The sequence below is a fragment of the Nymphalis io genome, chromosome 15, assembly GCF_905147045.1.
Source record: "Nymphalis io chromosome 15, ilAglIoxx1.1, whole genome shotgun sequence".
Lineage (NCBI taxonomy): Eukaryota > Metazoa > Arthropoda > Insecta > Lepidoptera > Nymphalidae > Nymphalis > Nymphalis io.
This window is the reverse complement of record NC_065902.1, coordinates 12,090,662-12,117,864: the sequence shown is the minus strand read 5'-3', so window position 1 is coordinate 12,117,864 and position 27,203 is coordinate 12,090,662. Positions and strand designations below refer to the sequence as shown.

At 34.6% G+C, this 27,203-nt stretch overlaps 2 protein-coding genes across 4 annotated transcripts in view; one reads left to right on the top strand and one right to left on the bottom strand.

Moving 5' to 3' along the window:
• Position 1: 1 nt before the first annotated feature.
• Positions 2-19,289, bottom strand: LOC126773773 (cationic amino acid transporter 2-like). 2 transcript variants are annotated; one of them, XM_050494920.1, is made up of 15 exons: positions 19,125-19,289; positions 10,043-10,200; positions 8,562-8,713; positions 8,256-8,384; positions 7,487-7,642; positions 7,202-7,306; positions 6,230-6,393; positions 5,672-5,788; positions 5,034-5,131; positions 4,354-4,493; positions 3,776-3,878; positions 2,817-2,932; positions 2,352-2,494; positions 1,837-1,945; positions 2-1,759 (listed from the first exon to the last, which is right to left on the bottom strand). In XM_050494920.1, exons 2-15 carry the CDS (start codon positions 10,129-10,131, stop codon positions 297-299), a joined length of 3,084 nt encoding a protein of 1,027 aa, XP_050350877.1. In that variant the 5' UTR covers positions 10,132-10,200; positions 19,125-19,289; the 3' UTR covers positions 2-296. The 2 variants fall into 2 exon arrangements, with proteins under 2 accessions (XP_050350877.1, XP_050350878.1); XM_050494921.1 differs by lacking the exon at positions 19,125-19,289 and adding an exon at positions 14,023-14,086.
• A 1,527-nt stretch (positions 19,290-20,816) lies between these two features.
• LOC126773795 (cationic amino acid transporter 3) overlaps positions 20,817-27,203 on the top strand; it is a 54,943-nt gene continuing 48,556 nt past the window's right edge. The window contains exon 1 of one of the 2 annotated variants that reach the window (XM_050494977.1): positions 20,817-20,831. The gene's annotated coding sequence lies outside the window, so the exon portion shown is untranslated. Of the gene's footprint in view, positions 20,832-26,583; positions 26,704-27,203 lie in introns of those variants that run through there. The other variant, XM_050494974.1, reaches the window with a different exon arrangement.

Sequence of the window (27,203 nt, the reverse complement as noted above, 5' to 3'; positions counted from 1 at the left end):
AATGACGATAGGGTGAGACTAAAAATATATTTTTTTATTATTACACGAAACTTCAGTCTTTACGATAAATTAATGGATATACTATCTGATGTTAATAAAATTTAACTCGGTTATCTATAATTCGAACTCTGAATCGTAATATTAAGTATCAATTAAAAAATATGTTTAATAAGGAAGGCACTTATACATAAGACTAGGTTCATTCACCCGAATCTGATTTCTAATACCTTTCGTCCACGCGTCACAGCGATCCCTTTTTATATTTTCCTTTATAATCTGTAACACATTACTTCCAGTCACACGTCATCTTCCTTATTAAGAGTTAATCGAAATGAATTCAAAACTTCCCCAAACTTTGTTCTTTGTCTTCCTAACGTATCGTTTTTCTCTATTTTGGGTATATTCGATATGCTTTCAGTGCTAGAAGTATCAGTTTGATAAGACTCTTCGGGTGTCGGTGGATTTGATTTCATAACTCTAGATTTAGATAATTTTGGACCTCCCGCTGCAAATAAACTTTCTAGTTTTAATTTTAAATCTTCTCGACTTAGACTCGTGTCTGTATCCTCATCGTCTGTTTGTTGCTTAATTTGTTCTACGTTTAGAGGTCGTAAGTTTTGTGCCACTTTTTGTGATATTATTTCATTTTTCAGATCGAGAAATATTGGCGGTCGGCCTCTATTCAACGCAAATTCATTATTCTCTACCGCGTTTCCAGTAGAATTCGATCGTCTTCTGTGAGTTTGTTCGTCATTTTCTGATTTTCTGATTTCTATTTTATTTTGAAATATATTATTTAATTTCGACATAAAACTCATTTGCTTATCACTTCCAAATACCATCGGTGTGTCGTCATATGAGGAATTAGATTGAACACTTGCTCTAGGCATGTTTTTACTTTCATCGTCTGAATCCACTGTTCTAGGCTTAGGTGGCCTCACTGATATTGTATATGATTTTTTGAAAGATGGATTCACAAAAAAGTTTTCATCTAAAGGCGGCGGGACGGGTATTTTTGGTTCTTCGTCTTTTAAATTATCAATAGATTCGCAGAGAACTGTTTTATCGATAGTATCTGAGTATCCAGATTCATCCGTTTGAGAATTAGTATCACTATCATTAAAAGCAGTAATATCTTCGTATTCAATTATATCGTCGTTTTCTTGATTAATTTCAGTTTCTCTATCACTTCTTTCTTCTTCTTCGTTAACTCTTGGCAAATCTTCTCTATGAACTTCAGCGATAACATCATATTTAGATAACACTTGATTACCCATAGATGCATCCGAACCAGCGTCAGATAAATCACTTAAGGATTTTCTATGAATAATGTTTTCTTGCTCTTTTGTAACGTTTTCTTCTTCATTGTTCTCTTTTAAACTCAATATTTCCGCATAAGAATCCTCTTCCGCTTGCAAGACTTGGTCCAACAAATCTATTATCTTAGCTTCTTTCTCTTCGTTGTCTTCGTAATAGGCGTGTTGTACTAATATTTCTTCAGTTACAAACGGAACTTTACTAACTGCGATATCCTCTTGTGATTTCTCATCGATCACTTGTATTCGATCATCCTGTTTTATGATTTCATCTCCTTTGTTACTACGTGATATAGTATCAGGAGGCGTCGGTGACACAACATATATTTGAACCGGTGCTTTGCCGTTCACATTCATATGACCAGAAGCATTTATGTTATCTTGAAGATTATGTTTCACATTTTGCTTATAAAAACATACACATAGGAAATACACTGGTATACCTGAAAGAAAATAATATGGATTTAAATTTAATTTAAAATCTTATTGAATAACATGACAATGCAGTAATTTAATATACCAATCGCCATCCAAACAACGACACGAATCCACGTCTGCAGCTTAATCAGCATCATCAGGTTTATGTTCACGTAGATACTTAAACACGGCACGAGTGGTACTAAGGGAGTCTGTAACATAAGTCATTAATAACTGAAAGATTATACTAAAATATTTAACAAAAATTTGCCACCAATTTAATCCATGTGTTTGACCAAAAGAGTTGATTTTCATTTACCCCAATACAGTTTCGTTTTAATATTTATAAGTATTGTTAAACTTGCCGACGTACTCGATTCGATGCTTGAAAAAATTGAATGAAAAATTTGGACCATTATATTCAGAAGTTATTATTTATCAGCAACAAACATGTGTCTTTAATTTGGAGTTTTTTGTTATATAAAACAAATGAGCCAATAATGGAAGAACTGTAGCCAAAAGTTGTTATCTATATATGATACTAAAACTATCGACCCGGATTGAAGAGTAATTATAATAAAGCGGCCATTTTATACAATAAAAATAAAAGGATTGAACCTTAAATGTTAACTCCTCTTTCAGTTGGGGCTGCATTGCCATGACGACGATCAGAAATAACGCTATCGAGTGCAGTAATGCTATATACACGATAGGATATTCAACGTGATGGATCACTAGACCTGACGTTACACACGTACAAACTGCAAGAGATATATGTGTTGTAAGTTAGTTAAGACGAAAAGATAATGTTATTCGCAGATGGTTACGTAATCACTGAGAAGTTAGAGTTACTAATCTATGTAACAATATAATCTGACGCCTGGCACTTTCGTTCTAGCAAACTTTTTAACTTTTCATTATTGTTTTATTATGTAATCAGGTTAAATGTCGATTGGCTTAAAAAATAACACATTATACATTGTACAAGTGTGTTGTTTCAACACCCAAACAATCAGTCTGTTTGAATTTGAATACGATTGTAATTGCTTGTTTGATAACATATATATTTTTAATTCAACTTACTAAAAAGTAAAAGCGAAATATTCATTATGAATGACGTAGCTTTAGTCGGTGATCTCAGACCAAGCCCTAAAATCTGCTTGACGTAACTCGATTCTGAAATACTCGCCGATCGATATCTGAAAGAAAGACAGACAATTTTATAAACGAAAATAATCGATTTATTATTACGATAACGTTCGAAAAATGTCAATGGATCTAAAAACTTATTATTGTCAAATTTTTTTATAAGTAAAATTATGTAATCCTAACTAATTTTGGCTACGGTGACCATTCTCAAACACTGATAAGTACTAGTCAACTGAGCAAGAGATATTACCGTAGCCAATTTTCAAGTTAATAGAAAAGCACTCTATTGCCTTACTCTTCTTATACGATGGGACGGCAATCTGACACGAACGGAAAGAGTTTAAGCGCAGGATTAACGGCTTTACGCGCTTTCCGGGGCACGGGAATTTAAGTACACACTTCCAACTTCCAGATTCCGAGCTGGTACTGAGAATTATCGACAAAAAAACCCAATAACTTTTATTACCTGGGATTTGAACCCAGGACGTCGAGGTCTGCGGCCATATATGTAGCTACTAGATCAATGAGGTAGACAATGAGAACTTATATATAACATTTTTATTCTAAACTCATTGGGTATTTTATGATTTTCGCACCGGGTGCAAAACATTGTCTACCCCTTATTAATAAAAAGTTTTATATTGTTATTTATTAACGCCTAGGTCCTTACGAGACCCCTACAAGATCAGCCGCCTCGGGCACGTGCTCCTTTGTCCATAGGGTATATACAACACTGACAATACTAACTTTCTATTTACTTACAACATCAAATCACAGATGGATACACTAGTAAAATCTCTGAACGTTTTGGACACTGTTCCATTGTGTATCGATAGTTTGAATGTCATATCTAAAGACGGTAAACGAATAAGAGGGTAAACGTGAAACGTTACCTTAGTATAATAACGCAACACGCGACTACGGTGTACGATAACAGAGTACCAATGCACATCATTAATATTAACTCATTCAGTTCCAAAATCGCCGCTAAAATAGCTGAAAAAAAACACATAGATATTTATGTCCTGAGAATTTTATGTAGTTTTACATTTTGTTTAATTTTAAAATAAACCGAAAAAAAGCTGGAAATACTATATAAAAATAAGAATATACGGATATATAATCTAAAATCCTAGCTTAGCCTTACATCCAAGTCTAGCTTTTTTACTAGGCAGACTGGCAAATGGGCCATCTGATGGTAAGTGGTGGCCAACACCATAACATCATCGTTATAAGAAATGTAAACCTCTCCTTACATCGCCAATGCGCCACCAATCTTCAGAACTAAGATGGTATGTCCCTTGTTTCTGTAGATATTGATAGAACACAACAGAAATAAATAATGGTGCTTGGCAATAGAATAAATGATGATACCTATCCAGACGAGTTTGCACAAATGTGGACCTAAATGATTTCTGCGAATTTTCTCATCTATCTGTTATCTTACCTATATGAATTAAAGAGTACCTACCTATAATAACAGTTGACACCAATGTAGCTATCATCGGTGATTTCCTTTTAGTGGTCACGCGCGCAAACCAATGGATCAGAAGACCGTCAGTTGCCATCGAATACAGCAGGCGAGGTAGAGGAAACATGGAACCGTACAAACTAGGAAAAGAAACCACATCAAAGTTATATGGACACTAGAATTTACCAGCATATAAGGATGATAAGAGCAGGTATTAGGTAAAAAAGTACCATATGTTCTTGGAGTTTAAGCTTTCCTCATATCAAGTTTCATCAAAATTGGTTCAGTGGCTTAGCCGTGAAAGTGTTACAAATACACAGAGTTACTTTCGCGTTTTTAATATTATTAATATTATTTACATTTAGACGAACTCTAAACTAATGAGTTACTTTAAAAAAATGTAATATTTGGTTGGATAGGTTCCTCTTATCCTCTTTACGGAAAAGTTAGTTTGTATGCTTTAATGATGGCTTACTGTATTCCTACAACCGATTTGTTGAGTAACCAACCCTTTTTCTACAGGCGTTAAAACGAAGTATTTTGGGTCTAAGCTTTTAGTGGTGATTTATCAATACAATTTTTTCAAAAAGATTTAATTGAACGTATTAATGACACTAGTCAAGTTTCTTTAAACCACTTCACTTTACTAACTTAAAACATAATAATTTAATTTATCATACCTAGCAGTGATCCCAACTACAGCGCCAACAGTAACGATCCAACGCGCCCAGTCCATCCCGACGTACGTAAACGCGGTTGCGACTGACGCAACTTTTTCCTGTAATACCCATACAAGTTTCGATAATCTTACTGTTTTGGTAAAGTACCTAAAATCTTCAAAAAATATCTTACTTGTATTAAAAACATATGATCTTTAACACAAGAATATATTTTCCCAACATGCAATTACGCTTGTATAAATAAAGTTACGAATGAATGGCTTTCTTTTTGTCATAATTAATTTTACTATATTATAACGAATAGATTTAATTAAAAAGGACAAATGAATACGTTTTCCAATTTAAATTTGTTTCAAATTCCGTAAAAATATACATATGCATTTTGTCATTACGTACGGTTGTCCTTTGCGGCCGTCACGAGCCTTGATAATGAGGAAGAGAGTTCCACAGTCGTGCGAGATCAGTCGATAACAGTATTTTAAAGTTAAATCAATATTATGGAAGTTTGTTTTCGAATGACGCACTATTTATGAGTCCCACCATTGGATACGATTTTGATTTACACTAAGGATGCTTGTACATATGTTTTGTAAAAGTCAATCTTTAGACTCAAAAACGACTTAAAAATTAAACATTACCTGCAAGTAATATGGCATCATCATCGTCACTACCGTGGCTACTGCGGCGTACACCACAAACACTATCACTTGCGTGCTCATTATTGATAACGGGATAGCTCTACGCGGGTCCCGCACCTGAAAACATTATCAATAACATTGAAATATACATTATTTAAGGAGGTTCCTACAAACACGTTTGTATCATCAATCAAATCTAATATTATAACATATAAATATATTTTTCAGAACAAATAAACATCGACTTAAAAAAAAGTTCTAAGTGTACGCTACCGCTTAACAATGTCCAATTCTAACGAAATTGAGATGGTAAGTGTTAAGCTGTTGGTCCTGAGCCTGTACTCATTCCGGTCGTGTCGGATTGTCATTGTATCGGATAATGAGAGTTAGGGAATAGAGAGTGCACGTGTGTTTGCGCACACATTAGTGCACTATGTCCTGCGCAGTTATGTAATCTCTCTTTAAAGCGGGCGCAGTAGCGGAAACCGGTTCGGAGGACATCAATATGGATACACCCAGTCCTTGAATAAAGCATATTTGACACATTTAGGTACAAACCTCCTCTCCAGTTGAGCTGATGCTATCAAAACCCACGAATCCATAGAAGCAAACCGCTGCGCCTTTTAGCATCCCCCATACACCGAACGGAAAGAAACCACCTTCGCCGCGGTTCTCATTCTCTTGCCTCGGTTCCGGTGCTATGCTCCAGTTGTTGACATCCGCTGTAAAAACGTATAAATAAAGCTGCAGATTTTGTCTGTGTTTGAAGTCACTAATCTTGCATTGATAGCCTATTTATTGTTAAAGATACACTATGTATCATCACGCTGTTACCGACAACGGTGGATCAAGAGACGAAAACGCGCGCAGCTACTTGTTAAAAATAAGAGTAATATATTATATATAAATAGTTGGTCACATTATTTTTTTGATATCTAAGACGGTATCTTCTACTTTGTATAAGGTTTTTATGGATAATGTGCGTGGTGTGACTTCGAATCGTGAAAAGGTTTCGATATTATAATTTAATAGTTGGTAATGTAATAGATTATTGGAACAAATCTGAAAACTCCAACTGATCGTTCGCCATATTGGAGAGATTTATGTTTAATAGAAATTGAATAAATGTTAAGTAGAAATATCTTCATTTATACGCCGTAAGTAGACATTTTACTAGTTACTTTCAATACGTAATTATTGCAATAAAACAAAACGTTCCAAAAATAATATCTTTATATTTAAAAGTGAGACACTATGTCGGTGGAAACTAAACGTTAGTGTAATTCAAGACTGTTTTTTTCATACAAAATTTTAGTACAAAATTTATTTATGTTTTTAAGATTTAACACTTCAAGTCGTATCAATTTAAAAACCTTAAATAACCTGGACATATCCAAATAAATATGGGAGGAATTTTAAACGTATTTATTGGCAAAAAAATCAACGACTAAAGACCCGCTAAACCACGTTAATAAGTTTGGTCGTTATATGCTTAATACCAAATTGTAATAGAAGGCTACGTCGACTAACCTTTAAACGCTCCAGCGAAGATAATAAACAGGATGACCACGATGTTGACAGCGGTGAAAACATTGTTTACGAGAGTCGATTCGCGGACGCCGAACGCGAGCAGAACTGTAAAAACAACGTAACTGTTTTAAAAACATTATTGTTCAGATTAAAGTACTGTATACTTTTTTTTAATTGTAACGTTGGTTATTTAAAATTAGATTGATTAACAATATCATTTGCGGAATTGTGTATCTATAATAAATGTTTCTTTTATAAATATTACAAATAATTGAACTTACATACCCCCTAGAATGATGACTATGAAGAAGGCGAAAAAGTCAAAATACGGAGAAAAATTTGCGGAAGCCATCGGTGCGAACGATTCGAACCAGACCGACATTGTGTTGTTCGTCATCGAGTCGACATACATGCTGAGACCACGCGCTACGCTTGCTGTGCCTGGAAAGAAAGTTCGTTATGAAATAAATACCACAGATTTTTGCAGGCTTTTACTTTACAGCATTATACGTAATAGTCTATAAATGAAGTTTTGAAGTGTGTATAGTCCCCGCCCGCATGAGAGGGGGTGGCTGGTATTAAAAACCCTTTATCTTTTTCCGACAATCTATGACAGCGAGGATGCAATTTTATGATAATCGGTTGAGTAGTTAAGACATTAAGCATAATAAATAAATAAATACACTTTCGTGGTTATATTATTATTTTGGACAGCCCATTTAAACCCTGCTCCAATTTGGATTAAATGCAGAATATCATCAAAGCCTCATGGTTTGTTTTTTTTTTAAATTTTTTTTTTCAGCTTCCTAACTTATTAGGATTGAATTTGTAAACGTAAACAATATCTGAGACATGTATTTCATTAAAATATTAAAGTAACCTCGTACATATGATAAATTAAACGTATAAGATATTTCCGTTTAATGATTTATTCATAATTTTAGAATACGAACATGAATAAAGAAGACTTTAAAATTAGATTTCAATTCAACAAAATTTACAAGTTATAGTCTGAATTGTAAATTGTATAAACCTTTTATAAATCACAATTTACCAAATACCGCCTCGAGGATCATATCCCAGCCGATGATGAAGGCAACGAACTCTCCCACCGCTACGTAAGTGTAAATATAAGCTGATCCCGCTTTAGGCACTCTGGAGCCGAATTCCGCATAACACATACCTGAAACATATAAAACGATATCATTTTAATGCTGCTGATACAATAACAAAGAAGGAAGACGAAGAACCTTTCACCCTTACATCATTAGTTTGAATTTTTAAACTATTTTTTGTAAAGGACTATTTATTGTTTTAGACACAAGAAATGTTATCAAAATGAAGGTAGAATGATAATTACCAGCGAAAACTGCGGCTACAGCTGCAATTAGGAACGACAATACTATGGAGGGTCCTGCTAGATGTCGTGCAACGGAGCCTATCAGCACGTACACGCCGACGCCCAGTGAACTGCCCACTCCTAAAGCAGTGAGGTCCCATACTGAGAGGCATCTGTGAATTTCATTGGAAAAGATATCTATACTGAAAATTTAGTGTTATATTCCATACAAACTCTATATGTAAGGAATTTCGCGTATAATTAGTTTTTAAAAGGTCAAACTGAACAAAGCCTTTTTTCGTGTACGTATATTAGGAGTACGCTTATTTTCCAAATAAAATTAAAGTAAAATGCGTTTTGCCCTTATATATATTATTTACTGGTGGTAGAGCTTTGTGCAAGCTCGTCTGGGTAGGTACCACCCACTCATCAGATATTCTACCGCAAAACAGCATTACTTATTATTGTTGTGTTCCGGTTTGAAGGTTGAGTGAGCCAGTGTAATTACAGGCACAAGGGACATAAAATCTTAGTTCCCAAGGTTGGTGGCGCATTGGCTATGTAAGCGATGGTTGACATTTCTTACAATTTATTTATTTATTTATATACTCTTTATTGCACACCAATATAGACAAAAATAATAGGAGTAAAACAAAACAAAGAAAAGAAAAATGTACAATAGGCGGCCTTATCGCTAAAACAGCGATCTCTTCCAGGCAACCTTTGGTAGAGGAGAGAGATAGGATGGTAGGGGTGTACAATTATTTAATACATAAAAAAAATAAAAATAGATACAATATATATATGTATATATACGATACATAAATAAATATTCCATAAATATATAATTATATAATAATATAATATACATACACATTATAAATATATACATTTACATACTATAGATACTTACATAATAAATAAAATATTTAATTGCAGTATTTCTTCATGAAGCAAGAAAGTGCTCTTTTATCATTTTTTTAAAAGAAGTAATAGTTGGTGCACGTCTTGCTTCTAGTGGAAGAGAGTTCCAAAGACGAATTGAATGGACTGTAAATGAGTCACTATAAAAAGATGTTGTATGAGGTGGTATTTTTAAAATCAAATTCTCTTCAGAACGAAGATTATGGCTATGTGAAGAACTAAGAAATTGAAAACGTTCTTTTAGATATGAAGGAGAAGACGGATTGAACAGAATACAGTACAGAAGTTGAAGGATGTGAGTATTCCTGCGAAGCCGGATTGGGAGCCACTTGAGCTTTTTACGAAATTCAGAAACGTGATCATATTTACGAAGACCAAATATGAATCGGATGCAAAGATTTTGGAGACGCTCAAGTTTATTATTACAATGTTTATTATTACAATGCCAATGTCTAAGGGCGTTTGGTGACCACTTACGATCAGGTGGCCCATATGCTCGTCCGTCTTCCTATTTTATAAAAAAAAAAAAAATATAGTTGCTAATAAAATAAATAACTTCGATATGTAAGACAAGGTACCTTTTCAAATTTCCCGAATCCAGCTGGTCAGGTTCAAAGACTCGTCTCCGCTGCAGGATCCTGCAGAACGAGTTCCACTTGCCTGCCATTGATCAGCCCAGACCTTTTGCCCCCTGGTCTAGTGTCCCTTGATCCCGCATTTGGATTGTTAACAAAACCTGAAACAAATTCATAGATTTCAACGTCTGAAGCTAGTGTACAATTGAAGTATATTATTATAAATAGGTACAATGTGGTTTTATCGATTTCTTCGTTGTCAAATATAAGTATAATTTTTTTAAAGTCATGTATCAATTTTCGCAGATTTCAATTCAAATACACGTCCAACTTCTGTCAAAATTGACAGTGATAAAAAGCATTATATACTTTCTTAAATAGAATATATACAATACACATTTTTGGAGACTTTAAAGAAATATTAAAAAAATCAATATCGAATATGAAGGGTTGGAAAAATTATCAATTGCACTTAAATATGATCATAAAATCATCGATTGCTATGCAGTGTTGTATAAAATTAATGTTATCGCGACAGTCATTCAAATTCTTCACACACATTCTAGCTATTATTAGCTATTATAGTAAAACATATAAATATGATATTCATATATTATACACTTTTGCGATTTGATTTTGGAATTCCAATATTAAGTCCGCTGTAAATACTTACATCGATAATAACAAATAAAGAAAAGTTACTTATTGCGATAATTCACTATCAAGTTTAACGGTTTTGAATCATTTTGAACATCTAAACCTAATATTAACACGCTTTTATATTGTATAAAAAAGATATATAAATAATAATAAAATAAATAAGAGTTAGACACGTAAAATCGTAAAAAACTTTTATTTTTAAATAAAATTGACAAGTAGACGAGCAAATGGTGATACGATTGTGAAAGGTGAAGTGGTCATCAGCGTCATAGACATTGGCGATGTAAGAAATTTTAACCAACCCTTACATAGCTAATGCGCCACCAACTTTGGGAACGAAGATGTTATGTTCTGCCTGTAGTTTGCTTACCCACCTTTCAAACCGGAATACAACATTACAAGTATTGCGTTTGGTCTAATTTACATACTTCAATCAATATGAAAATCCAAGACATTAATGAAGTACTTTACTAAATTAAAAAACACTAACATTTTTTTCCGGTAAATACGAAAACATTTTGTTTTGTTTCCAAAGAACTTTCTGTACTGATTAGATTAGATTGATTAAAATAATTCTGAAAACTTATTACGTTGCCTATTCGTCAAAAGGAGACGTGGACAATGATTTGTCTTTATACCATTTTGATAAATAAATTAAAATATTGATGTATTTAATCATAAAAATGACAAGTATAATGGAGGAATTGATAAATGACATGCAAAGATGCACTATTCGACAATCTCTTACAGACAACCATGGGCTTTGATTTGAATGCATATCTCTATTAATCTCTCATTAGTCTAAGGGTTAATAAGGCTGCAGATCCCTCATTGGCTTAATGCAGCTTTTAATGCTGCAAATCTCGATGATCTGGGTTCAAATCCAGTTTGGACCAATAAACGTTATGCGTTATTTATCAAGGAATTCTCAGTAGCGACCCGGAGCTAGCATTAATGTATTCCTGTTTCGGAATGTACGTTAAACCGTTGCTGCTCATTATTTGTTACCAGTCGAAATGCCGTCCGTTTAATATGTCAGTAAGCAGCGGGCAGAAACTTTTAGAGCATACATTTGCGTTATTCATATCAATAATATAATAATAATAATTGAAAGAAGTATAGTAAAGCCGGGGAACTGTGTGCGTTGAACGGTAAACCTAACACTTTACCAATCTCAATTGAATCTTATCAGCCTGTTAACTTTTTACGCCATTTACAAGATTCTCACTGATTTCAGAAAACTAAATTGAACAACATTTATCACGCGCAAAACATATTATAGAAAATAAAATTTTCTTGACGCTTTGCACTCTTGAATAAATAACTTCATTACACTTATTTACTTTGTTAATTGGCAATTCAAAAATTCCTAAATAGTATTCACTTCGATAAAGCTTATTTTGATTTTAGATATATATTTAATATGAACAAATTATGCAATAAACCAAATCAAAAATAAATAAAATTACATTTCATTTCCGTTTATGATCGCTAGGGATTGTAATAAGGTTGTATTATTGTAAAATTTCAACGTTTCTAAACGTAAATGAACGTATGTTATTGTCTCGTAACAGCCTGTGAATGTCCCACTGCTGGGCTGAAGCCTCCTCTCACTTTTTGAGGAGAAGGTTTGGAGCTTATTTCACCACGCTGCTCCAGTGCGGGTTGGTGGAATACACATGTGGCAGACTTTCAGTGAAATTAGACACATACAGGTTTCCTCTCGATCTTTTCCTTCGCCGTAAAGCACGAGATGAATTATAATTACAAATTAAGCACATGAAAATTCAGTGGAGCTTGCCCGGGCTTGAACCCACGATCATCGGTTATGATTCACGCTTTATTACCACTGTATCTGCCATCTCGGTGTATAGTATTATCACAATTATTTTTTATCTCGTATATATGTATAAACTGCATACATATATTTATCAATTTTAGGATCCGGCACAGACTTAGGTCTGTGCCGGATCCTAAAATTGATAAATATTATTACTAAGCCTCCTACTAGCGTTTTTTAAAATACATAGATCCTAATCACAGACGTTAAAATAATGTCATAGACGATAGCTACTTTTTAACTTATAATACATATCCCTAAGACCTAGAAATAAAAACACATATAAACATCAAACTACCAATCAAAGACAACACTTTTATGGTAATTTGAAAGACTAAATAAAAAATATATAATTAAGGGCACGATTTGTACAGTAGATATGCACCATATAACCCAGCACCTCCGGGTCTGCGGCCTTACATCAAGCCTCGACCGACGAGGCAGTCTAAATAATATATGGACTGTTGAAATACGTTTTTATTTGATTTGTTATAACATCGTTGTAAACAATAATTAGTGAAATTAAAAAGAATCCCGCTGAGTATATGTTTGTGTTCGTTGGTTGTGTTCAACAAATCAAGTAACCCTTTCTGTGTATTTCTATAAGATGAAATATCTTTGTAATCACGTGTCCAAATAGATAATGGCGAATCGAAAACAATATCCCATAGCGTAGTACGATACGTGTAGTAAAACTTTTATCAATTATTTACAAAATTGTTATCACAGTCTAATCAGTTTTCAAATCATCGTAAGTGACAAAACGTTGAATATTCATATAGTTTCGTGTAATTCGATTTGAATAGATTTTTAAATTTTGTAAATTTGAATTTTGTACACAGAAAGAGACTTAAGAAAGTTATTTGATATCCGATTACACAGGATTATAAATTGTTTTTTGTGTTAATACTTTATAATTTTTAATTAAAAATATAACTAAACAATTAATAAGGATCACTTGTATATCTAAGGTACTATTAGTTAAAGTAAAAGTTAAACTTAGTAAGTTTGTTTTGTCGGTATTTTGTTTATTAAAATCTAAAGTATTTATATTAATTATTTCGGAACCAAGTGTACAAGTGTAATATTTATTTATGTTAAATAAATATTGTTTCAAATTCAATTCAAATAAATAAATATATATATATATATAGTTATATATACCTTATAATGTAAATTGGAAAGTGACACGATACAAATAATGATTCAAAAATAATACATCTAAATAAAAACAAACGATCGCTTGCCTTTCCGGTAAATTCTTAATTCTTTGTTTCAAACTCTAATCACCAAACGCAAAAAAAATGAAACCGCATTAGCTAAGTACACACTAAGATGTCAAACATACGTACATATAATATTTATATAACATGAATTCACAAATCTCGTATATCATTTTAATATCTATTACACTTTCTTATCACGTTAATCCAATAAATAATATCGTAACACGAATATTTTATAGATAAATCATTATCCATACCTAGTATCTATTCGCCATTATGTTTAGTAATTGTAACCGAAGTCACTACATAACACGTTGGTTGTTAACGAAAAACTGGCTGAGATAACGCCGAGCTGATAAGATATGAAAATAATCGGAAGATCTCTTCACTTGTTTCACGAGATATTGGAAGCTGTTTATATAACGTAGGTTACGTTCGTTTACCGGCTCAGGGTTTTAATGAAAATTATTCATTCGTATTCATTACAGCTGTTTCGGATCTTGGCGGGTTGATAAAAATTATCTGACTGAAAAAAATATTTTCTACAAATCGCTTTGCATATAGCACACATGGTTCTATATGTAGCTTTCAAGATATCCTAGAAAAGAAGCGCCTCTATCAAGAGAATGTCCCGTTTTCCCGTAGTTCCGATGCTGCGTTCTGGGGCAATTTAATTTTAATATACATATTAAAATTGCTATCGAAAAGAACCGATAAGAAAATCGGTTACTTTTTCTATAACCAAAACAGATTTACATGTAATAATCAAATACAAATTATATTTATATATGAACATAAACGAATGCTAACAAGCTCTTCTAACATTTAATACTTAACAACATAGTAACAGATGAGCCAAGACGGTCTAGTGGTTGGAACGCTTAAATCTTAACCGATGATCGTGGGTTAAAACCCGGGCAAGCACCATTGAATTTTCATGTGCTTAATTTGTGTTTATAATTCATCTCGTGCTTGACGGGAAGGAAAACATCCAGAAACCTGCATGTTTCTAATTTCACTGAAATTCTGCCACATGTGTACACCACCAACCCGCATTGGAGTAGCGTGAGTTAAAATAAGCTTCAAAACCTTCTCATCAAAAAATAAGAGAGGCCTTAGCCCAGCAGTGGGATATTCACAAGCTGTGACCATAGCAACAGATTGTATTTGTCCCATGGTTGGACTAAGGTTTTTTTTTTTTTTTATATTCGCCGGGAGGGCAAATGACTCTACTCCACCTGATGGTAAGTGGTAGTAGAGTCCAAACGCGACGACGGCCAGTACAGACGGGAAAAACGTTCTGCACTAGTCGCCTTCGCCTTGCCGGCCCGCAAGATGCCTCTTCACGCCTCGTTTGAAGGAACCCGGGTTGTAATAGGAGGGGAACACGTGTGCTGGTAAGGAATTCCATTTTTTGGAAGTGCGACAAAGAAAGGAGTTGCCAAATTTCTTTGTTCGCGATGGAATTGATGTCACAGTTAGGCGGTGACATCGAGAACCAGCTCGCGTGGACTTAAGAAGGAAGGGAGAAGCAGGAATTAGAGAGAATAATTCCTCAGAGCACTCGCCAGTTTTACGCACCTTTTGACAAAAAGGTTAGCTTATTCCACAACATTGCTCCAATGTGGCTTAGTGGCTAAACGTGTGTCATTTTTGTATATGACACATACGAATAAATAAAATAATACGAATTTTACTGGTGGTAGGGCTTTGTGCAAGCTCGTCTGGGTAGGTACCACCCACTCATCAGATATTCTACCGCAAAACAGCAATACTTGATATTGTTGTGTTCCGGTTTGAAGGGTGAGTGAGCCAGTGTAATTACAGGCACAAGGGACATAAAATCTTAGTTCCCAAGGTTGGTGGCGCATTATATGTAAGCGATGGTTGACATTTCTTACAATGCCAATGTCTAAGAGCGTTGGTGTCCACTTACCATCAGGTGGCCCATATGCTCGTCCGCCTTCCTATTCTATAAAAAAAAAAAAGAATAAATGGCACATAACTTAACATAACGAATTATAAACACAAATTATCAATCAACAATCAACAGCCAATCGTTGTCCACTGCTGAACATAGGCCTCTCCCAAGGTGCGCCAAAGCTCCCTGTCCTCCGCCTTCCGCATCCAGTTTTAAACAAACACAAATTAAGCACATGAAAATTCAGTTGTGCATGCCCAAGCTTTGAACCAGAAAACTTCTGATACGATCTACATATATATACCACAGATGAAAAATAATTCCATAAATAATCTGTATATTTTCAGTAGGTACCGGTTTTCAGTAGGTTGGGTAGGTAGGTTTCTGTATGTATTGGTATGTTACGTTATTAATAAAGTAATACGCTGATATTTCAATAGCAAATAGTTTATATCGTTCTGATAAACCTACGAAGCGTAAAAGTAACTTCCATAAGATAATAATAAACGGCAAGATTGACGACACTTATAATATCTCCTTGAAACGTGTAAGTAAAAATATATTACTAAAGATGTATTTGAAATAACAGTAATGATAAGATAAAACTGCTCACACGAGTACTGCGTTAAATCGAGATCCAAACAACATGTACATTTATTTAATTTTGTAAAAAAAATGTTGATATCACGTTTGTAATTTCCAAAAAACCACAAACTTACGTAATTACCTTACCTAATAATTATAACAATTAACTAAATATTTCAAAGTATACCATAGCCCAGAAGCCTATATAGGCGAGTACGCTCTATGCCAGATATTATCACGTATATAGTGAATTGATAAATAATTAAAACTCAAGACTTATAGTGATATTAATACATATACAATTTAAAATAGCCACTGTACAAATCGTAACCGCATGTATGGGTGGCAGGAATGGTGACAGCATAAGTCACAGGCTCGGCCTAGTTCAGGCGCTTGTAACCATTGTTTAAGTACGTAATTTTAATTTTTTTTATAGTATAGGCAGGCGAACATAGTGGCATATGGGCCACCTGATGGTAAGTGGTCACCAACGCCTATAGACATTGGCATTGTAAGAAATGTTAACCGTCGCTTACATTTTCAATGCACCACCAACCTTGGGAACTAATCCATAATTTAAGAACACTAAATGATTTATATTGTTTGTTTAATAAATAAATTAAATTAAAAAAATATCCGTTCAATCTCAATTCCGAATGCGATAAATAAAAAAAAAATAATTCCTTATTTCTCCTAACAAAAAAATTTAACAAATAAAAATTTCAAACTATATTAAGAAAACAATTTACAGATCAACAGGACCTCCATAGAATCAAATGTAACATAACAAACCTTTAAACCGAATCACGTATTCCCCGTAATTTAAAAAAACACTAAATTAATTCAAAATTTAAAAAGAAAGATTCCCTAAGCATAATTGTAAAAAATAACTCTTCATGACAACGGATAGGATATTCTGACCGATATCGTGAAAATTTTAGAATTCATTTTCTTTATTACCTATTCATGCTATATTAACTTTTGCTTATGTATCATAAGTATAGAATACATACCAAAAATGTAGATTACAAAAATCAGACTATATGGTGTAAATAGTAATAAACTTGATATATAAGATGTCTGCAGTTACTCTGGCTCGCTCAAACTTTAAAACGGAACACAACAAGCTTGCTTTTTGGCAACAGAATATGTGATAAATGGGTGGTACCGAAGTGGTGTACAAAACCCTACCACTAAGTAAATTACCGAGTAAATTAAAACATTGCTTTAGTAAATATTTGTAAATTTCATGAACTACTAATAAACTTATTTACAGAACTTTCCAGTAATTTAATAAATTTTTCATATCTTATTTATTAATTGGATATCGGTGTATCTGTTTGAGAATAATAGAAATTCAATCCTGCTAGACCGAGAAACTCAGCCTGTGTGTGGTCAGTCATTGTAAAATTTACTTTTTATTACACTTTTTATTTTACTTTATTTTTACAGGATTTAAAAGGAATAATATTCGTAACCCCGCCATTACGTGTGAAATAAAAAATTAAAGAAGGGTTGCAACGCATATCGATACGTAATTATTAAATTAACAATGTCTAAATACTTAATTTTGATATTTTACAGGAAACAAACTTATTTAAAGTTTAAGTTAACGGCCATTTTTATATAAAATGATAATAAATATAGTTATAGAAGCTCATTTTACTTTTTTAAATATAATAATAGTCGCTATATTGTAAGTAATAGAAGCCATATATTATGAAAACATAAAAAAACCCTCGACTTTTAACTTATTAAAGACAAGAATAATCTTAGAAAATTGTTAAATATTTAAGAATTCGCTCGTTACATTGTTCCATTTATACATAGATTCGTTTACCAACACTAAATCATAACGTCGTTTGGCGAGTTTTACGATAATTCATAGAAGCGCTGATGCGTGTCAGTGAGATATATACACAGATAAAATCTCAGCATCACGTTCATATTATCACTAAGCATGAACTGTATTTACTTTCGCATATGAATATGTCTTAATCGAGTTTCGGCCAGTGAAGCCAATATCAGAGATTCGTATTCACTTTTATTAGCTAATGGCGTGTAAATTCGATATAACCGGAAATTAGCAGAACTAACGTGTTTTGGCTTCGAAGCAAGCAAGAGACACTAGTTGGTAGTGCCCTAATAACTTCGAAGAGCTTTCTGATAGAAATACTTCACGTTTCTATTGAGATTTTATTTGAATATACAATTTTGGGATCCACATACAAGAGGCGAGTTTGCATTATACATAGTATATAATATTAGTCACGTTGTCGCATTATAATCACGTATATGAGTCAATCTAAATTTAAAATAAGAATTACAGTTCATTTGTTTCATTTAATTCATCAGAGGTCGGCGCAGTTTGTAAGTTATATGGAAAAAAAATGTTGCTTGTCTAAAAACAACTGAATATTATTTTCATCATGGGTTATTTCTCTACCACCATACCGGTAGTGGCCTTGATTGATGGGTGTGCTTATCATAAATTACCTAACTCGGCCTACTATACTCACAGATTACCATAGCGATATATTCTATTCTGCTGGAACAATACAGCACAGAAACTCATAATTATTATGAGTCCTAATAAGCTAAGAGTATACCAACCTCCGATCATTTATACACACTATTTATATAACCTAAATATATAATTTACGTCTTACTGGATTTGGATGGGATTAAACAAAAAATGCCGGTATGTTTTTAGTAAGATACGTTTACAAGTTAAAATCGTGACGTCGTTAGTTAAATTCATTATGCAACATAAATGATTTTAAATAATCCAAAAATAATACGTAAAACTTTATGACATAAATGAGAACATTATAATCATTTAAATAACATTACCTGAAGTAAACCGCCTGAAGTCGAAACATTTGCACTCGTAATTGTTACACTCTTAACACAATCACATTCACATAAATTATAATCAAAATCTATTCAGATTCTGACTCATTCCCTTCTAGAACTAGTTTAATTTGAAAACAAGTGAAGATTGTCTCGACGCGCCAAGTCCTGTTGACGGAATGCCTTATCAGATAGGGGAGATATCCGATTAGTACCTCTTTGCTCATTATCAACGGTTTGTATCTCTGTGTTTGTCACCGATACTGCGGCAAGACTGTAATTAGTTCATTAGCTTTAAATTGTACCTGATTCTTAATAATAAACAACCTCTGTTTTGTCTCCTTTTCTTTGTTGCAAAATTTTAGAATATGAAAAATTTTTGTTGATATGTATATAAATAAAACAATAAATATTGATAGTCCAATAATTTATTATAATTTAAATTTTAAAAAGTAAGAGCCGGAATCTCCCTTAGCTGAGTTCATCTCTTCTCTTTTTTTTATAAAAGGTTTGGAGCTTATTCTCCCAAGCTGCTCTACTGCCGAATGTATACACTTGTGACAGCAATAATTGGTAATGTTGCGTTCCGATATTAAGAATAACTGAGTTTGTGTAACTACAGACACCATGGATATAACATATTACTTCCCAAGCTTGGTGGCGCATTGGCGATATAAGGAGTTGTTAATATTACATAGTCAATGTCTATGGGCGGTGGTGACCACTAAACATCCGGTGGCCCATTTGCCTGTACGCCTGCCTGTAACATTAAAGATGACTTATACTTGTTAGAACAAGGACCATCCACTAGACCATCTCGGAATTATAATAATTACTAGTTATGTAAAATAATACAGTTACATAAATATAGTATTTATAGTATATGTAATTGAGTACATTTGTATGTGTAATTGCTTTTAACCCTTGTGACGTAGTCTTGAAATAACAATATTACTAACCATCACCATTTGCATCAACTGCAGCCAGCGTGTAGGCTTCCCCTTATCTGTGCCCCTCCTCACTACTCAATATTACCTGCTTTAAACTTCGACAGCGACATCTATTGACTAAATTTTTTTTTTTTTATATTCGCCGGGAGGGCAAATGACTCTACTCCACCTGATGGTAAGTGGTAGTAGAGTCCAAATGCGACGACGGCCAGTACAGACGGGAAAAACGTTCTGCACTAGCCGCCTTCGCCTTGCCGGCCCGCAAGATGCCTCTTCACGCCTCGTTTGAAGGAACCCGGGTTGTAAGTAATAGTATCGTATAGGACTGCCACTGAAATATATAAAAAGTATATAAAGTTAATACATAAACAAAGACGTATCACCTTTTGAAGAGAATACCAGATTGCATTATTGCTCGTTGGGATATCTCTCAAACTTTGAACTCAGCTCCAATAATTTTAATTTCAGAACTTCATCATCATGAAATAAGCAATAAATATAAAAACAGTTGAGAAACTGTAATCAATTGATAAGAGCAATACTTGCTCTGATTTTAATTAGCGATCTTTGATTATGTTCGCCGCGTTCATAATTCATAAATACCAATTTCCATAGTTCTTTTTTCAAAAATGAAGGAATATCACACAAAAATTTATCCCCTATATCACTATCTCAGTAACCTACTGTGTTAAAGGAACCCGTATGCAGATTTTGATGGAGCTATTTCTAGTAGTTTGGGCTGTGCGTTGATAAATCAGTGAGTCAGATATTCTTTTACAGATACAGATTTACTTACACTTTTTTTGACCACAAGTTGTGTAGTACAAAAGCCAAACTTAAAGCTATCTAAACATAAAAAAATACTTAGTAGTTAAAAATCTGTCTCATGAGGTCTCATTCAGCTAGTATAGTGCGCCGTTATCTCAACCTGTCGCCGTAACTTACGACGATATATAAAATGTATGTATATATATGTATCAATCAACAGCGAATCTTTGTCCACTGCTGAACATAGGCCTCTCACAAGGTGCGCCAAAGCTCCCTGTCCTCCGCCTTCCGCATCCAGTTGGTGCCCGCCACCTTCTTAAGGTCGTCGGTCCACCTGGCTGGAGGGCGCCCTACGCTGCGCTTGCCGATTCGCGGTCTCCACGCTAGGACTCGTCTGCTCCAACGGCCATCGGTCCTACGACATACGTGACCACTGCCACTTCAGCCTGCTAATTTTGCAAGCTATGTCGGTGACTCCGGTTCTTTTCCGGATAATCTCATTTCTGACCTTATCCTTCAAAGATACTCCGAGCATAGCTCGCTCCATAGCACGCTGAGCGACTTTGAATTTGTGGACTAGTCCCGCAGTTAGTGTCCACGTTTTGGCACCGTATGTCATGGCAGGTAAGACGCATTGGTTGAAGACTTTCAAACATTGCGGTATAGAAGACTGGAGGACTTGACGAAGGTTGCCAAATGCTGCCCATCCCAAGCGAATTCTTCGATCGGCTTCTGATCGGATCTCGAAGTTGTTCCTACCGACTTGTATTATCTGTCCTAGGTAGGTATATTCACTAACAACTTCGAGAGGTTTACCCTCGACGTATATCGGTCCCGGCACGACATGCCTATTGAACATGACCTTGGTCTTGTCCAAGTTTATACCGAGACCGACACACCTAGAAGACTCGCCTAGGCTACGCAGCATTTCGGTGAGTTGTTCCAGCGACTCTGCTATGATGACGATATCGTCGGCAAATTGAAGGTGTGAGATGTACTCGCCGTTTTCATTGACTCTATACTCAGTCCAATCCAGCATCTTGAAAACGTCTTCCAACGCGTTGGTGAACAGTTTCGGGGATATTACATCCCCCTGTCTCACCCCTCTGCGCAGTTGGATCGCCTTCGTCTTACAGTCCTGGATGTGAATAGTCATTGAAGCGGCGTTGTACAGACATCTCAGTACCTCGATATATCTCCAGTCGATATGACATCTCTGCAATGAGTCGAGCACTGCCCAGGTTTCGATGGAGTCGAAGGCTTTCTCGTAGTCCACAAATGCCATACACAGCGGCTGATTGTACTCTTCGGTCTTCTGCACAATCTGCCGAACAGTATGGATGTGGTCCACGGTGCTGTAGCCTGATCGAAAGCCGGCTTGCTCTGGGGGCTGGAACTCGTCAAGTCGTCTGGCGAGACGGTTGGTGACGACTCTTGAGAACAGCTTATACACGTGACTCAGGAGGGAGATTGGTCTGTAGTTTTTCAAGAGGGTTTTATCACCTTTCTTGAAAAACAGTACCACCTCACTCCCGCTCCACGTTTCCGGGGTCTTGCCATGTTGGATGCCGGAATTAAAGAGGCTGGCTAGCTCTTTCAGGACCGGAGTCCCGCCTGCCTTAAGCATCTCTGTTGTGATTCCATCATCTCCCGGGGCTTTGTTGTTTTTAAGCTGTTCTAGAGCCGCCCTAATCTTGCCTTGGTCAACGACCGGGAGCTCCTCGGAGAAATGGCGCATAAGAGGGGCGCGCTGGTCATCAATACTGATTCCCACGGGTTTATCCGATCTTGAAGAGAACAACTGCCCATAAAACCTCTCTACTTCTCCGACAATCTCAGGCCTAGAGGTAACGACCCCACCATTTTCAGTTTTAAGTTTCGTCAGACGCGGCCTCCCAAACTTGCGAGCGAACACTTTCGATCCCCGATTTTGCTCAATCGCAGCCTTGATGGCACGGGTATTGGAGCGTCGGACATCGCGTCGCGTCAGCGTTTTTATTGTTCGGTTTAAGGCCTTATCTGACAAAAACGATGGTAGTTCTCGTCGTTTTCTCATGAGCTCGAGTGTCTCAGCAGAGAGTTTTGGTGCGTTGTCTCTTCTCTGTGGCGGAAAACACGGAAAAATATATGTATATGCTATGTAATTTTATAAATCAATACGTAATTAGGTAAGTTTCTTATGATCTTTTCGTATTACGTATCTATTTATTTTGTATGGGAGAAAATATAAAAAATAATAATACACATAATGACACTACAAATAGACAATGAATTAAAGAAAGAAAGCAAACTTCATTATTGATAACTCGAAGAATTGAAAATAAAGCGTCTATGTTTTTTTATACGTGAGAATTAAAATATATATTAAGAAATTAAAAATTAACGCCATCTATTAAATCTAACTGTGGCTAAGAACAATTCAGGAGATCCCAAAAGTACCAAAAGTAATTCATCAAAATCTGTTTAAGCCATTTAATAGGAGAAGTATTTCGAACACATGCACACTGAAATTATATATACATATATAAAGATTTAAGACCGTTATATGCAAATTAGTGCGAAATGTATGTTCTAAACAAATCGGTGGGCGATGGGACAAATGCCTAAGATTGGATCGAACTCTGTATTTGTAGATATTGTTTTTCCTGATGTATATTTTTTTCCTGTACAGCTATTACACAAAAACAAACTCGAAACTGACCGCAGAAAGACATGAAATGTCAGAAAGTAATATGCGACATTAACTGTAATAATAATTATAACTTAAAACGGTTTGGTGATAAGTTTTTACTGGTGGTAGGGCTTTGTGCAAGCTCGTCTGGGTAGGTACCACTCACTCATCAGATATTCTACCGCAAAACAGCAGTACTTGGTTTTGTTGTGTTCCGGTTTGAAGGGTGAGTGAGCCAGTGTAATTTCAGGCACAAGGGACATAAAATCTTAGTTCCCAAGGTTGGTGGCGCATTGGATATGTAAGCGATGGTTGACATTTCTTACAATGCCAATGTCTAAAGGCGTTGGTGACCACTTACCATCAGGTGGTCCATATGCTCGTCCGCCTTCCTATTCTATATAAAAAAAAGAACCAAATACAGTATCACCGCAAGTCAGTACTCTTTGGTGCCCTAGTTTCAGTAGTACTAGTTTAGTTTATCGTAAATATATAAGAGCAACGTAAATAATTTACGTAAATGCCTTAAAATTTTTGGCAGGCGTTTAAAACATATATGATGTAATATAGTGTGTGTAAGTAATAAATTTGAGAACTTATGTGTGCCAAGAGGGCCCTTAAGATAAATGTATTTATCTAGTTCAAGGTATACGATTTACCATATTACTGTAGTAGGTAAGTATCAAATTAAGTGTCAAATTAATTTTACTGGTGTTAGGACTTTGTGCAAGCTCGTCCATAGGTACCACCCACTCGTTAGATACTCTACGGCAAAACAGCAGTAATTGGTATTGTTGTGTTCCGGTATGAAGTGTGAGTGAACCAGTGTTATTACAGGCACAGGGGACATAACATCTTAGTTCCCAAGGTTGCCAGTGTCCCAAGGTTACAATGCCAATGTCTATGGGCGTTGGTGACCACTGACCATCGGGTAGCCCATATGCTCGTCCACCTACCTATTCTATAAAAAATATATAATAAGTTTGAGTCATTTAGGCTTCACATAAAACGTTTCTTATCAAATCAATACACTTTTATTGTTATATTATTCTTTTGGATCGTTAAGTGTTATCAATGATATGGTTTGGTATCCAATCGTATATAATAAATAGGGAAAGCTAATATTGCTGCAAATCCCAATATATCAATATTAGTTTCGATATGAAATTAAAAAATATATATATTTTCAATTATTACGTTGAGTTCAGAATAGTTAATCAATGTCATACTCGGATGAGATCTTCGAAAACTAGTAATGGCTGGATTCTGAAGACCGACTCATATGCCAGTGACGACAAACGGCATGAAACTCTTATCATGCCGTTGCCGTGCCGTCATGCTTCCTCTCAGCCACCGCTCTCTACTCCCTTATGTGCCCGTGGCGCGTGTACTATAAATGTACTTGCTCTGTATTTTGCGAGTTAGTGGACACACGTGCTGCACAATATTACCCGACACATACGTAATGAATACATATTAATTAATTATTTACATTTGCATTTCGTGTATCCTGTATAAAAATAAGAACACAGCGTCCACACATTATTACTTTTTATGTATATTTTTTATTATTATATCGAATGTCTCCCGTATTAACTTACTAATCTTAATATATACAAAGAAAAATTATTTTTCCATAATAAATAATACAAAATAATATAAATATAATTTTTATACAGCTATGGTATAATTTCCGAATATTGCGATGGCCGTCATATATTTGATTGTTTTTATATTGATATTGAGTATTCATATACGTGATAACTCGTTCTTTACGTATTCTTCTATTTATTGTAAAGATTCTTCACTAAAATATACTTAGAATAAGACAAATTTTCTGTATATTATTTTAAAAAATAAAATAGGACCATCTTAATTGCGCGATAGATACTAAAACGGTTAAGTAGGTATATATGAAAGCACAGGATCACTGTATTCTTAGTTATAATCTGACAGGATGACAATCCCACACGACCTGAGTGAAAGCTTTTGGAAAATATTATATACAACTTCCAAGTAATGCTTTAAACGGATGCTTGAAAGGAAAAGTCAATAATTTTTTCAGATTGATTCCAGTTTTTTGACCAGGACCGGAAATCTACGGCGTTATATATATAAGCGGTGTGTACATATAACAACAACAATACATTTCGAAAGGTAGTACTGTTACTGATAGTAGGGCTCTGTGCAAGCTCGTCTGGGTAGGTACCACCCACTTATCAGATATTCTACCGCAAAACAGCAGTACTTGATATTGTTGTGTTCCGGTTTGAGTGACCCAGTGTAATTACAGGCACAAGGGACATAAAATCTTAGTTCCCAAGGTTGGTGGCGCATTGGCTATGTAAGCGATGGTTGACATTTCTTACAATGCCAATATCTAAGGGCGTTGGTGACCACTTACCATCAGATGGCCCACATGCTCGTCTACCTTCCTATTCGATAAAAAAAAGGAAATATATAAATTACCAGAATTTTGATAATATATTTTAATTGTTATATGTATAAATGAATAAATCTCAATGATTTACTTTTCATATTCATTATGCTCCTTTAAACTCCAAATTGAAATACATTTCGGCTCTAACTTATCTGTTGGTTTTTTTTTTTTGCAAATATGTACGTATAATTTTAAAATTAAATTTTATTTAATATATTATAGGATTTAAAAATGTGACAAATTCTAATGACGAGATTATATAAGGTTTTTACTTATCTAATTGTAAGTTGAAAGAGATGTAGGTTCAGTGTGCTTACATAAGCGATATCATGGGATCCTATTATGGGGATGAGAAGATGCCATTTGTTTTAACGATTAGCCCTGTGCTCAAAATTAAAAACTTTTCTAAATAAAATGCTACAATGTTGTGTATTTTTGGTGACTTTGTAGTACAATTGAAATTGCCATCTATTTAATTGTACAAGCATTTTAACAATGCAAAGAACAAATTATATTAGTAATGAAATAATATACAAAATAATCAGATTCGTTTGAAATATTACAAACGAAACACAAACTCTCACCTGCAAAACGAACTCGAGTAACGTTCAGTCAGTGAATTGAATGCGCGTGCGTCGGTCGCGGCTTAATAAATATGGTGGATAATCGCGCATGACGACATTTATACAATTTTTTTTTGACTGTTTCAAAATATACTTGTGTTTAAATTTTTAGTGTTGTTATATAAAGGTAAGGTTTCTATGTGTGTATGTGTTGTTATATTGTGTACAATTCATAAAATATTTTTTTAGGCCTAGTCACATATTTTTTTTATAAAAATGTAGCTAGAAGAAACAACTAATTGCATAAAATTATTTATTATTTCTTGTATTATTCTTGTATACTAACATTATTTACGGATTAATTATTTAGGTAAAAATTAATTACTATTTAATGATTTTTATATATTTTTTTTAAATAAAATATTTAAGCATCGTCAAATTGAATATATTACATGATTAGACTAAATCAGATGTTGCTACTAGCCGAGATGGCCTAGTGGTTAGAACACGTTAAACTTAACCGATGATCGTGGGTTAAAACCCCAGCAAGCATTACTGAATTTTCGTGTGCTTTATTTGTGTTTATAATTCATCTCGTGCTTGACTGTGAAGGAAAACATCGTGAGGAAACCTGCTTGTGTCTAATTTCATTGAGAATCTGCCACATGTGTATTCTACCTACCCGCA

Excerpts from the sequence above, each read along its gene's own strand:
- LOC126773773 (XM_050494920.1), bottom strand. The coding sequence starts at position 10,131 with ATGGCAGGCAAGTGGAACTCGTTCTGCAGGATCCTGCAGCGGAGACGA. Across the intron at positions 7,643-8,255 it reads GATCCTCGAGGCGGTATTTG|GCACAGCAAGCGTAGCGCGT; the intron begins GTAAATTGTGAT and ends CTTTCTTTCCAG. Across the intron at positions 5,132-5,671 it reads TGATGCCATATTACTTGCAG|GAAAAAGTTGCGTCAGTCGC; the intron begins GTAATGTTTAAT and ends TGGGTATTACAG.